The following is a 14,485-nucleotide window of genomic DNA, read 5'->3' as shown; positions in this document are numbered from 1 at the left end:
GCTAGCGCTTACCCGGGATGTCATAGTGCTGACAATGGGAAATAAAAGAAGTAAAAATGAAAAGGTATTTCGAATAAGTAATTTAAGTAATTTGTGATATCACTAATTAGTATTGGTTCGAGAGAGATACAGAAGACGTGGTTCCTACTATCAGTAGGCCCTAAATGTCTATTTGTATTCAATCTAAAGAGCTAGCTAATGAGGGGAAATAGTAGGTCTTATATAGGCATTACTGAAAGAGCTAGTCTCCTTTGCATTCGCCTAAATACCTTTGATACAGTAGCCATTGTATTGAAGTCATTCTTTTGAAGTGAATTCCCTTGTTCACACAATATCACTTTTAGCGTGATATATATTTATATTTACTACTATATTCAAGTTATCTAACTCAACCACTTAATATAAGTTATTTTAGTAATCTGAACATTCATATAATAATCAAATTGATGGATTTATCAAAATATATATCAATCATATTTTGAAGATTGAATTCTTTATAACTTTTAAAATTACATACAAAAAATCAATCACCTCTCAGAATATGAAATCAGGATTTCGAGAAACAGATTTAATACCATTTAATCCTGAAACCATACTTTCGAAATTAGATATTCGAATTCATACACCTACTCCCCCCTCTTTCAACCTAAATCAATAAATCTTTCAAACCCCTCACAACCCAACTGAAACTCTTTTTCAATCAATATTAGTTAAATCTCGAATAACTTATTATTAATCAAACTCCCCTATATCTATATTCAAGACTATACTAATTTTAGCTAAAAATATAAAGAGATTAGCTTATAAGAATACACTTTTAAATACAAAAATCCATACATTTCAAGTAACGAATAAAACATTAAACAAATATCAATACACAAAAAAAATCCAATTATATTAAGAAGGAATACTTACTAAATAAAAAGCTCTTGATATATTATCTCAACAAAAGATTAATATTCAAATTCAATATAACAAATATTAAAAAGGAAGGAATTCTAATAAAGAAACATCTTCTAGTCGATACTATAATAAATACAGAAAGAACGAAAATAATATAAAAACTTATCAAAATAATATAATAAATCCTAGATTATTATAATTTTCATAGTTTTAATCAATTGATTCAATGATTATTGAATAATATAAATTTGAAAAAGTGAATTGAGATAAAAGTGACCCGCACACTGATATGACCCGCACACTGATATGACCCGCACACTGATATGACCCGCACACTGATAAAACACGTTATATGAACAAGAGTATTCACTTCAAAGGAATGACTTCAATACAATGGCTACTGTATCAAAGGTATTAGGCGAATGCGAAAGAGACTAACTCTTTCAGTAGTGCCTATATAAGGCCTACTATTTTCCCACTTAGCTAGCTCTTTAGATTGAATACAAATAGACATTTAGGGGCCTACTAATAGTGGGAACCACGTCTTCCGTATCTTTCTCGAACCAACAATATAAATAAGAAATAAGAAATAAAACTAAAATCGAGAGAAATATATAAGCAAGTATATACTAAAAAACATTTACAAAGCCTTTCTCTCATTTTTTATACTAAAGACTAGACTCGATACCGTCCGTATAGAATGATAATGGGAGTAAAAAGGACTATGAAACCTCGTATACTATACACTTACAATAATAAACGGAAGAATACATTTCGGTTCTGATTGAAATTTTGTTATTGCAAATGTAGATGCTGCGTGATATTGAGGGGATGGACAAGCTCGATATTCTTCATGTTTGATTGAGTGAAGAGGATAGGTATCTAGGAAAGTCATGAGGTTGCGATTGCGCGGTACTCGGAATGAATTTAGGTACCTACTAGGTATGTATGTATGTATGTATGTATGTATGTATGTATGTATGTATGTATGTATGTATGTATGTATGTATAGTGAAACTCTTGCACGCATTTATTCGATTGAGCGCGAAGGAAAGTTTGGATGATAGTATGGGTGCGTATAAAATGTAAAAGAGAACTGTAAGAAGATAGTATGGAAAGTTATGATAGATGGTATGGTACCCAAAGCATAAGGTTATTCGCAATTTCAAGTCGAGATCTAGGCTATCCATAGACTAACTGTTATACGAACCAGAGGGGACAAAGTATCAAAACCCCCAATAGATCGTGTACAAATTCGATATGGAGAATCTTTCAACATATATTCTAGAATTCGATACGATATCTTTCTGGAATTTTCAAGGCTCTGTATGGTCATATTCCGTGGCGATAGCATTCGAGTCTATATCTGTTCCTATTGGAATAAAGTGAACAGCGCGGCGGTATACCAAAGTCGGGTCTTTAGGTAAAATCATGGATGGTTCTTTGTAATTGTAAGCGTAGCATTCGAGGAGCCACTAGAATAAGTACAGAGCAAATCTCGAGCGCAGCGAGCTATGGGGGTTTGGGGGCTTGCCCCCATAATAATACTTTTTATCAATTGACTGGTCAATTGATCGATGTTGATATGAACGACGCTTCGCTGACCCTTCGGGGGCCACTGCCGTGGAGGCAGACTATTAGGAAAAAGAAAAGATGGAAAAATTGATACATCAAATGAAGCAGACCGAAACGTTTTTGTAGCAAATTCCATTGCTTGAAGTATGGTCGTGAAGATGATATGAAATAAACATCAACTCGAAGTTTCTCAATCCATGCCGTAGATTGTTGCTACAGGGTAAACAATCATAAAATACCAGCTATGCAAATATCAATCAATCGTTTGATGTACCTCCACGATTCCTCATCTTGAGATAGAAATATTCAGACGTTCAAGATATGGGACTGTATGTAACAGTGTTAGGATAGATGCACGATAAGCTTTTAAACACAAGGATTGAGATCGTGAACAACTAACTTGTAACCCCAACATGTGACAAGAATGTTACAAGATGGGACGGACGATCCTACAAAATGAAAAGGAAGAAGAAGAAGGAAGTTGAGGAGGAAAAGAACGGTTTGAAAATGCTTGATAATGCTTGGTAATGCTTAAACTCAATTCCGTGTCAGTGTCACAATTGATACTGTATGATCGATGGGTCCCAAAAGAGTAAATTTCGAGAAATTCCATCGACTCTACTCTCAAAACTCCGTATGCAGTGAGTGGTCCGATCCGTGTTCCACCACATGGAAAAGTATTCCGAAGGATCAGGATAATCATTCATTCCATTGTGGATCCATCAGGCAATACATGAAACATTTCATCTGGATGTCTCGTGTCGGAAATCGTTCATCCAGATATTCTACCCAGTTTACTTTTTATAGAATCGACAAAATCAATCAGCAACAACATTTGTATGCGTTATTTAATCGGCTTCCTCTTCCCATTCAGCGTGTTCGTAAATCGTCTAGATACGATTCTTGCCAGATAAAATGAAGGTTTCCACATATATGTTTTCGCAACACCCGTCTAGGAAATCGGTAGATGAAGTTGTGATGGTTAGAGAGATGTTGTATATAAAATGGAAAGGAAAAGGGGATAAAGATTCTTCCCGAAATTTGTTATATGCATGGAAAGTTACTAAGAGATGTCATGTATGTATGTGTGTACATCAACGTCGAAAAAAAAGCTCGAACGACGAAAATGTCGGAGCAGAACGGAAGTACATACCTTGTAGTCGACATGACTAATTAGTAAAAATCCCTTCATATCCTTGATATCCCCTTGCATAAACTGGGGTTGGGAGAAAAGGTGGGTAGAGGGAGGGGTCCTCACAAGGCTGCTTCTTTACTGTTTTAGGGGTAGATCGGGCTCGGTCCTGGAAGCGAAAGACAAATTATGTACGATGTAGTAAAAGTTGGGTTCAACGTCAAGTGGCATGGAGAGGGGTGGTTTGGTGAAAAAATCCCCCTTACTTTTCAACAATGCGTGAGTGTTGTTTAGCTGATGATTGGGATTATATTGCGAGGATGGGATGGGATGGATGGGATGGGATTGATGAGACGATATTATGTTGGTGGTCACAGAGGATGAACTTTCAACCGCAATACAAAACAGTATATGTCAAGTATTCCAGAGAGAAAGATTCTACTACTGTAACTCATTTAATCTACTCTCACTAAGAACAACTATCCCAAACCACATACCTAATACAATAAGCCTCATTCGCCGTTAACATCCGACTAAATATCACCCGGGAAGGTCCATACGGGAAAAGATATCCACAACCCGTTCCCATTTAGCGGGTCGTATTGAATAAACATCAACCGACTAGCTTGATTTCCTACCCAAATCCTCATCTTCATCTCAACACTTACCATGTGTGACCCTGCCATCCCGTCCCGATATTCTTCGGACGATTATTGAAACCCCAACGAAACTACCAGCATGCTGTTACAAATTTTCTTCTTCTCAAAGCTCACGCGCTGCTTGTGGTCCATATCCTGGTTTCTTCATCATGAATAACCTCCGTATCGAAAGTCAAGGTACCCACTTAAAAGTATTGCGAACAACCGTATTGTCCCATCAAATATATCAATGATGAACATTCTCTCACGAGTCTTTTTTTTCTTCTGATTCCGTCGCACTACTGTAAAGTCAAAAAAGCTTTATATTCCAATGGCTTCTTCTTATAATTACAGCACATCCAGTTCTGAAGTCGGAACTCCATATACTCCTAGATCTTCTTCTCCTACTTATTCAGTCGCAAGTCGTTCTTCTTCTACCACCATCAGTAAACGCATCTCTATTTCGACAAGTCGGAGAAATACAGCTATGAATCCCATAGGTGGCATTGATATTGCTGCCATTGAAGCGGCCATGAAGCAATCTTCTCTTGACCATTTGAAAGGTTATAGTCAGACGAATTATCCAACGGTTACTCAATCCAATGATACCGAATATATCTCTCAAGATGCCGCCAAAGGATATCAGGTTCTTCGTGAGCCTGCATGGAATAAAGGTATATTTTCATATCATTCATCTACCTAGTATTTCAACCCTCAGATTTCTAACCTTCCAAAAGGTACCTCCTTTACTCCCGAAGACAGAGTCAACAAAAACCTTACTGGTCTCATCCCTCACGTCCTAGAGAGCCTCGAAACACAATGTATCCGAGCCATGCGAATGATCAATAATCGAGCAACCCCCATCGACAAATATCTCTACCTCTCCAACATCAAAGCCCAAAATACAGATCTTTTCTACCGTCTCTTAATCGATAATATCGCTACTCTCATGCCCCTCGTCTACACCCCCACAATCGGCGATGTCTGTCTCCAGTACTCCACATTATACACTCGTCCAGAAGCATTATATATTTCCATCAAGCAACGCAAGTCCATGACCACCATTTTGAGAAATTGGCCATATCCAGATCCTTCAATTTGTGTCGTGACCGATGGATCACGCATTCTCGGTCTTGGCGATCTCGGTGTTAACGGTGGTTGGAATCTCGGTTCGTACCCCTCACCCCTTTTTGAACAAAACATCCCCTCCTTCCCTCTATGTCCTTCTCAAAACCTAACTAACCCTCCCTTCCAGATTGGTAAACTAGCCCTCTACACCGGAGCAGCCGGTATCCATCCCGAAAAAACCCTCCCCATCGTCCTCGACTGCGGCACCGCCAATGAAGAAAATCTCCGCGACCCCCTCTACCTCGGTCTCCGCATGAAGCGACCCGGCCCCGAAGTCGAGCAGCAATTCATGGATGAATTCATGGCTGCCGTCAAAGAAGTCTACCCCCAGATGCTCGTCCAATTCGAAGATTTCGAATCCGAAAAGGCATTCAAGTATCTCGATCGATACAAGGGCGAAAAAATGTTCAACGATGATATTCAAGGCACAGGAGCGGTCGTCTTAGCTGGGTATGTATCTCCCCTCTCCTCGTATTCCCCCATGTATTAATTTGATATAGATATATTGGCGCAGTCAATCTCTCCGGAGTCCCCATCGAAGACCAGAGATTAGTATTTATGGGCGCGGGCTCCGCTGGTGTCGGAGTCGCAAAACAAGTCATGGAATACTACACGCGTCGCGGACTCTCTGAAAAAGAAGCCCGTGACAAATTCTGGCTCGTCGATACCAAAGGCCTCGTCACCACCGACCGCGGCGACAAATTAGCCGCGCATAAGAAAATCTTCGCGAGAGATGATAATAATGGTCATCAATTCCAAACCTTAGAAGAAGTCATCGAGTATGTGAAACCGACGGCGTTGATCGGGTTAACGGCTACTTTTGGCGTTTTTACAGAATCGGTGGTGAGAGCGCTGAAGGTGAGTGTGGATGCGGGCGGATTGGGACGAAGACCTATTCTCTTCCCGCTCAGCAATCCCCTCACGAAAGCAGAATGTACCTTCGAACAAGCAATTACTTGGACCGAGGGAACCGTAATTTTCGCATCCGGATCCCCCTTCTCGCCGGTGACGATCAAACATTCTGAGTCCCCCTCGGAAAACTCAACAACGTACTACCCCAATCAGGGCAACAACGTGTATGTCTTCCCGGGACTGGGACTCGGAGCGATCTTGGCCAAGGCCTCGAGAGTCACAGATGCAATGGTGTATCAGAGTGCGGAAGCGTTGTCGGGATGTTTGAATCGGGAGGAATTGATGATGGGACTTATTTATCCGAAGATTGAGCGGGTGCGCGATGCGAGTGTGGTGGTTGCGAGGGAGGTGATGAAGGCGGCGAGGAGAGAGGGGGTTAGTGAGTTGAGTGAGGAGTGTTGGGCTGTGTGGGAGGAGTGGGGTGATGTGGCGTTGGAGAATTGGATTAGGAAACAGGTTTATGATCCCCGGTGGTAGAGTGGGTGAGGAAGAGAAATTGGATGGGAGATGATGATTTGTTTGCTTTTTTCGTTTCTGTTGCGCTTTCGAGGGCTGGCATGCTAGGGCAAGATACCATGACTTTTTAATGCGAGTTTGCTTCTTTTCCTAGGGAGGTATATGGATTATACGAGAGGTAATTACATACTCCAACTTCCAAATTACAAGTTGGTGGTAGATATCAGAATAGATCAAATAAAAAATAATATTACAAGAAATGATTCTTAACTAATTCAACCCCTTTGAATTTTGAACCTCTCTAATCAAATCTTCATCGATAATACTACGTTACAAACACTAATAGCATTCCACTCCCTCTTCCACTCACTCGAGAACGAATTTCCTCTATCCATATCGCAAAATCATAATAATAGAGAGCGAATATAAGAGATACAAAGAAAACTCTTGCAATCCTCCTCTCCTAACATCATGACCCTGTAGATTTCCCCGCGAGAATAGTATTCTGATACGGTTTTTGATACTTAGATTACCTACATATATTCAGAGAGTTATGAATACTAAATGAACGAAATAGGAAATAATATTATGAGTTATAAGAGGTGATGAATACTTATCATATCTTCTAGATTCTGAGATGTGAGATTATATTATATTATATTGTATTGTATTACTAGATCTTTATAAACTAGAAATATCGGAATATAAATTTAGAATAAATAATTTTCTTTTTTAAGAGAACTTTAATTACTTCTATGGGTACTGAAAGTACAAATTATGAATTTCAAGATTGATTATGACATACTTCGTCTACTTTTTCTTTGATTTAAAAAAAGGAATCTTTGAATAGATAACTATAGAATCTTTAATGGATATTAAGTCTAGAGTATATCTAGATAGTTCTGTGGATTATAGAATATAGTAGGATGGATGAATATGTAATATTTATTTATTTATTTATTTATAGTGATTAACGTCTTGTGGGGGACCTCCCTAGGGGTATGAAAGATGTGGCTAGATCTAGAGTTACAAATATAGAAAGGTACTGATATATATGCTAGTAAAATCTTATAGAGTAAACCTAGTTCCTTCTATATATTCTAAACAAGCTAGTGTAATGTTTGCAAATAGAGCTATTTGATCGGCTCTATATTCCTAGTACTTTTTGTTACTCGTAGAGAGGAGCGCTCTGATTATACGATTATTCCTGTTATAAAACCATATGAGCAGGAGTAGTGTATATATAGGTATATTGCTTTAAAAAAACAGGTGTGTGTATGATGATGCTTTATGGAAGCAGAGGATTCAGTTATTAGGCTGCTTGAGAGGAGTAGTTGGAATATAGTTCCGCTGAGTAGTGGAGTGGTGTATAAGTGTAGTGGTGATAGTTGGAAGAGGGATCAATTCCCTTTCAATATTCGATCAATCGCTTTTTGCAGTTCATAATAGAAAAGCTCTATTAGGATTAGCAGTAGATTATCGGAGTTCAGTGGAGCTGTGTTAGGAGGTTCACATTAAGGTGACCTATAAGACAATATATAGGATGAATCTATATAAAATCAGATCGCTATAGTTATAAGTATAGAATAATAGGAGAGTGACCCAATCACTCTACCACTGAACCAGCCAGGCTCCTTGCGGAGGACAATGGTCTTTTTGTCTACGAATATGTAATATAGATATTAGATAATGAAATAAAGAAAGAAGGAAAGAAAGAAATAAATAGATAAATAAACAATACTATCAAAATTCTTTTGTATTGTAGATTATCTTTCATAGTTCTGTATATAATTCTAGATAAGTAGTAAGTAGTGAGTAGTAAATGGTAAACTTGGAAGATCATTTGATAGAATATGATATAGAGAAGGAGAAGGAGATGAGTCAAATGCGTTCTATTTAAAATCGAAATGGAGATATTTGAATTCTTCAATTCTGTATTGAAGTTTGAATTTTTGTTTTGTTCATTTGTTGGTATATCAGTGTAGGCAATAGTATTTCCCGTAATCCGTATACGGGCTAGATAGTGGTACATATCGATTTTCTTCGAAATATATACATACGTGGTATGGAATTCGATACCACTGAAGATATTCAATATCATCTTAACATTGAATATTATTGATAAGATATAGGAATACAAATCTTTAATTAGTATAGAATAACCGAAATATACGAATTTGAAGTTATCTTTAGATTTCAATAATATCAAACTATACATTCAATTAAATTATTATTAATTAATAATAAACTATCAATATTATTGAATATTTTGATCTTTTAATACCTTTGAATATGAATATCGATATCAGAATATTATTTTTACGAATTTGATTATTTGAAAGATCTAGAATAATTAATAAAATAGTAATTTTGTTGAATCTCTTATTATTTAATGAAATAAAATCTTTAAATAATTATTCTTTTTATTATTTTATTCTATCTACTTTCAATCCTTCAAAATATCTTTTATATATATATCTGATATTCTAAGTTCTATTAATCCTACTCTTTATAAAGATAACTCTCAATTTAATCACTTTCTATCTTTTTATATAATCACTATAAATAAATAATAAATAAATAAATCTATCTTTTTATAATTCTCTTATTCTAATTGAATCTATTGAATCTTTACAAAATAATTCTTTAATTTCAATTCTTTACTCCTTTATTGTCACGGTGTGAGATCACATGACATATTGGTCCTCTTGGAGGGGACCGAATTGAGCGCTCGCACTGGAGCATAAGTGAGCTAGGGTCTGATCAGACTAGCTCGCTTAGCAAAATCCTGTATATCTTTAACTTGAAAGATTCTGTATTATAGCTTTTTGAGCTATATCTTAATTCTTAATCTGAATCTATTACCTAAACTAATATAACTTTGCTAGATTAGGGCAAAGTTATTAGAACTTTATCCCGTTTGCCTGCTCTGTAATACTATATGGCTCCTATTTATTAAAATATCGCTTTTGCGATAGTTGCTTTGTATCTATCTGGTTGGCTTGGGGATTTCTCAGAATTTGGTGCTTTTATATCAAAGAACCTTTAGGTTAATATCAATATCTTTAATTAGCATTTATGTATTATATCGAGTTAAGGAGATTATAGATTACTTGAATACGAAATTTCCGAATCCCTAGTCTACGAATATATTCAAACTGCTTTGTATAAGTAGGTTACTATTCAAAATGTTTGTTTACTTAATTGCTTTACTGAATCTATATTTATTATATCTATTTGTTTGGAAACTGTATTTCTTGAAACTCTATTAACTCTATTCCCGAATCTACTATATCTATTCCGATTATTCGATTAAGTAAATATATTCCCGATTCAAAAGAGTTTGATGCATCTACTCTGATTTGTATAGATTCGTTTAATAGATATACAGAAAATTGAGTGCAAACAATAATAGATTCCTAATAACTTCTGTCTGATTGACTTATATTATTGGAAGATTTATTAGAAAGATATACAAACTTATACTATCTAAAATCTTCTATAGAATTTCCTAGTTTACCAATTATACTACACTTCTCGAATATTTTCGAAAATGTCTTTAAAGATTCTAATTGAATACAAAATATATAGAATAAACTATATATATTGAAATAAAGACATCTTGATTTTGATATCTTTTTTACAGAATTTTAGAGACTCGTTCTGAAAAGGGAAATGCTTGATAATGCTCTAAACCCTATTCCTATTCCAAGGAATCTCTTATAAACTACAAGATATATTATTATATAACTCTATTTTGATTTATGAATTTATTAATATATTAATTATCTATAATAACTCAATAATTGATTCCATCAATATTAATAATAAATTCACTATATTCATTCTATCACTTTTAAAACTTTATTCTAGAAAATAACCACCACTCCACTTCTACAATCTATTAGCCCGAAGGTTACTCCTAAAAACCCAATAGATCTGAGCTTAGGGAAAAAGGAATATACTACTAGAAACCTGGATTTGTAACAAAACCGCAACAAATACTATTACTACAGCTCTGTTAGCCATCTGATATGAGATTGCTTATATCCGATATCTATTTTATTCAATTCTGAGTTATTATTATTATAACCAGCCCTACAAGAACTAGTCTTATACTGAATAGTTCTTTAGGGGTCAAGTCCTTATTTATTCCTTACCTCGCTCTCCTCCCCGTTCGTCATTCAGCTTAATCAGTTTGGAAAACGGGATACGTTTAATCTAAATCATAATTAGAACGATTTTCTATATACCCTCCACTTATCTACTACTACTATTCATACCTTTCTTTAAAAGATAACTAAATAATTATGCGGATTTGATAATCCTATTTATTATCCTATTTTTGAAAAAAGATATTCTTCTGATATATACTATAATCGATAGCAAATGCAAAGAAATTGCCTTTACAAATCGAAACTAAATATCTTCTAGAAAATACTAGTATATCAACTATTATAGTATTCGAAATTATAGGATTTAATGGAAATACTTTGCTTGATAATCGAGTTATCTTCTATATCTGAGTAGGATTCAAAATTAACAATTATATTGAGAAGAAGATTATCTTGTATATAATTAAACTAGCCCATTATTTTATTATATTGAGGATAGCTTGGCTTAAGAAATATAACCCCTATATTGATTTCGCAATAAACTTGTTTTAATTTAATAATCCATTTTATTACGAATTTTGTAACACTTCATCCCATTCATTTTGTATAAAAGCTTTACTAAAGTTTCTTCAAAGTCTAATTTGTATATCTGTCTACCCCATTCCGAAGAATTAAAGAATAAGGATATAGCTATAATCTTTTTGAAAGCCTGTTTGGCTTATGTTTATTGGAAATATGAAATGTTCCAGATATCGATTAAACAAATCGATAATATTTTAAATAAAAAAAGATATTCGATTTTAAAGATTTATTATCCGAATTCCGAAATTGGAAAGATATCTTCTTTTTAAAGAATATAGAGAAGCTATTTTTTATTAACTATATCATTATAAGATTTGTTTCAAAAAAGGAGCTGTTTCTCCTTTCAATGTCTTATATTCTATTCCTATTCGAATTAAAAAGTCTTAAAGAATAATTGGAAAAGAATCTTAGAAAGAGTTTATCCAAGCCAAGCTCTTTTCCCATCACTTCCCTTATCTTGTTTATTAAGAAGGCTGATGGAAGTCTTCGATTTTGTATAGATTATTGTATTTTAAATACTTATTGATTAAAGATTGATATTCCTTATTATTAACAAAAGAATCTTTAATAATCTAAAAGAAATAAAATATTTCAGTAAAATTGATATTATCTCTACCTTCAACAATATAAGAGTGAAAGAAGAGCAGGAATACCTGACTGTGTTTCGTACCCAATTCGGATTATTCGAATCCTTAATTATATTGTTCAAGCTAACAGGGGCTCCCATAACCTTCCAAAGGTTTATCAATAATTCTCTACAAGGATACCTGGATATATTTTGTACTATTTATTTAAACAACATTCTGATATATAGCTAAACTTGAAAGGAATATATTTACTATATCCAAAAGATCCTGCAAGTATTGAGAAAAGCCAGCTTATTCACTAAATTCGAAAAATACAAATTCCTGAAATCCGAAATCAAGTTTCTAGACCTTATTATAGAAAGCGATAGTATCTGAATAAACTCAGAGAAATCCGAATAATTTTGGATTAGAAATTGTCTGCTAGTGTAATCAATATTCAAATATTTATTAGGTTTTTAAACTTTTATTGATAGTTTATTAGAGATTTTCAAAGATTATCAACCCGATGATAGATCTAATCAAAAAGAATGTTCTGTTTCTATAGAGCCCTGTCTATTAAAAAGCATTTGATCGATTAAAGCGAGTGTTTATCAAAGTATTTGTTCTAGCTTCCTTCAATTGGGAAAAGGAAGTAATTATAAAAACCGATATCTCTGATTATATATCTGTTAGAGTACTCTCTCAATATAATGATAATAGAGTACTTAGATCTATTGTATTCTTCTTTAAAAAACATTCGGTAGCTGAATACAATTACAAGATTTACAATAAAGAACTACTAACTATTATCTATGCTTCAAAAAATAGTATTCTAAATTAAAAGGCGCTGTATTATTAATTTAAGTAATTACTGATTATAGAAATCTGGAATACTTTATTATAACAAAGCTATTGAATTGCCGTTAAGCCTGCTAATCCGAATTTCTGTTTTGATTAATTTCCGAATTATCTATTGCTTTGGGAAGCTAGATGTCAAACCTGATACACTAATCAGGAGGTTAGAAGATCTTTTTAAGGAGGGGGATGAATACTTTCTACATCAAAGTCATATTATCCTGAAACGAAGAGAATCTAGATTTCGATTTGTTTCCTGCTGTGGTTACCCTAATCGAATTCAAGATTGCCAAGAAAGTATACTTTGCTATAATCATCTATAATTAGAGAAACCCTGTGTCGGGATATCAATTATGTGATCTAAAGAGGGCACTGTATTATACTAACGCTAATACTAGCGCTTGCACTTCTATTATATCAAGTACTAGTTTTTTATAATTAATAATAATCAAAACGAATAATACAATCAATTATATTGATAAGACTGAAGTACTTTACACTTTAATCAATATCAAGTTGATACTAACACTAATTAGTAATATTACAAATTAGGACCTTGGATTCTATTAGAAAGCATTAGGTGTTTAGAAGTAGTATTCAGGATTGGTAGAAATTCTGAAGAGATTATAAAGAAAGATATCATTGTACTGGGTATGGTGTATTTTCTCTCCTTGTTGTGCTAAAGAATATACTCTAAATAATTATATCAGGAAAATATATTCAAAAAAATCGATTAGTTAAATATAACGAATCGATTTTGTATTTATTATGCATTTATCTTTGTATTATATATTGTACAAAGTAAACCTTTTATTAAATATCTTTCATATACCCTCTTATATTTTTATATCTATAATATACCTATAACCTTAGAAATACCTATAATCTATCTACAATCTTCGAAATATCTATAATCTTCGAAATACCTTTATATACACTCTATTATATTAGATAGCAATAACATTCTGATTATTTCTAAGATTATCAGTAAGAAATTATATATGGAAGAGGAAGAGGAGTACTGTAAAGAGTAATTAAGCTTATTAAAGGAATAATAAGCTAATAATGGAATTGTTGATTTTGATTCTAAGGAGTTTACTAAATATATCAAATTCAAGTATAAGCAATATGATTATAAGAATATCAATAATGATGAGTTAGCTGAGGTCTTTTATAATAACTTTAATATATTCATAAATAGGCAATTTATGAAGATCCATTAATTGGATGTACGAAAACTACGAATAGTATTATGTGTTTAAGGGGTATGGATACTGAAATTAGGTATTGAAGTATTTAAAGTTTTATATGATTAATTATATAGGTCTATTATAGATATATAAATGAAAGACTAAGTTCAGAAAATTCTGAAAGATTGTAATTTTAAAGAATCTAAATTTAGATTCGAAATAATTAAAGATTCATTAACAACAATTTCGAATATAATAAAAATGATTAAAAAGATAATGAGAAAAGTAACGAAGAAGGAGATCTTGATAATAACAATAATAGTGATAATGATAGGAAGAACAATAGAGGTCGATATGATAGGGATAAGAAACTATTGATATATTTTAATATACAATCTTTTGTCAATTTATCGAAATTCTATATTAATAAGGA

The 14,485-nt window shown here is 33.6% G+C and overlaps 1 protein-coding gene across 1 annotated transcript; it reads left to right on the top strand.

Moving 5' to 3' along the window:
- Positions 1-4,579: 4,579 nt before the first annotated feature.
- Positions 4,580-6,765, top strand: EAF02_003791 (uncharacterized protein; the record flags this gene model as incomplete). Its single annotated transcript, XM_038899839.1, has 4 exons — positions 4,580-4,922; positions 4,986-5,395; positions 5,504-5,826; positions 5,877-6,765. 4 exons carry the CDS (start codon positions 4,580-4,582, stop codon positions 6,763-6,765), a joined length of 1,965 nt encoding a protein of 654 aa, XP_038760766.1.
- Between the last annotated feature and the right edge of the window lie 7,720 nt (positions 6,766-14,485).

Source organism: Botrytis sinoallii (assembly GCF_014898435.1).
Source record: "Botrytis sinoallii strain Bc 23 chromosome Unknown BSIN_005, whole genome shotgun sequence".
Classification (NCBI taxonomy): domain Eukaryota; kingdom Fungi; phylum Ascomycota; class Leotiomycetes; order Helotiales; family Sclerotiniaceae; genus Botrytis; species Botrytis sinoallii.
This window is presented reverse-complemented; position numbering and strand designations above follow the sequence as displayed.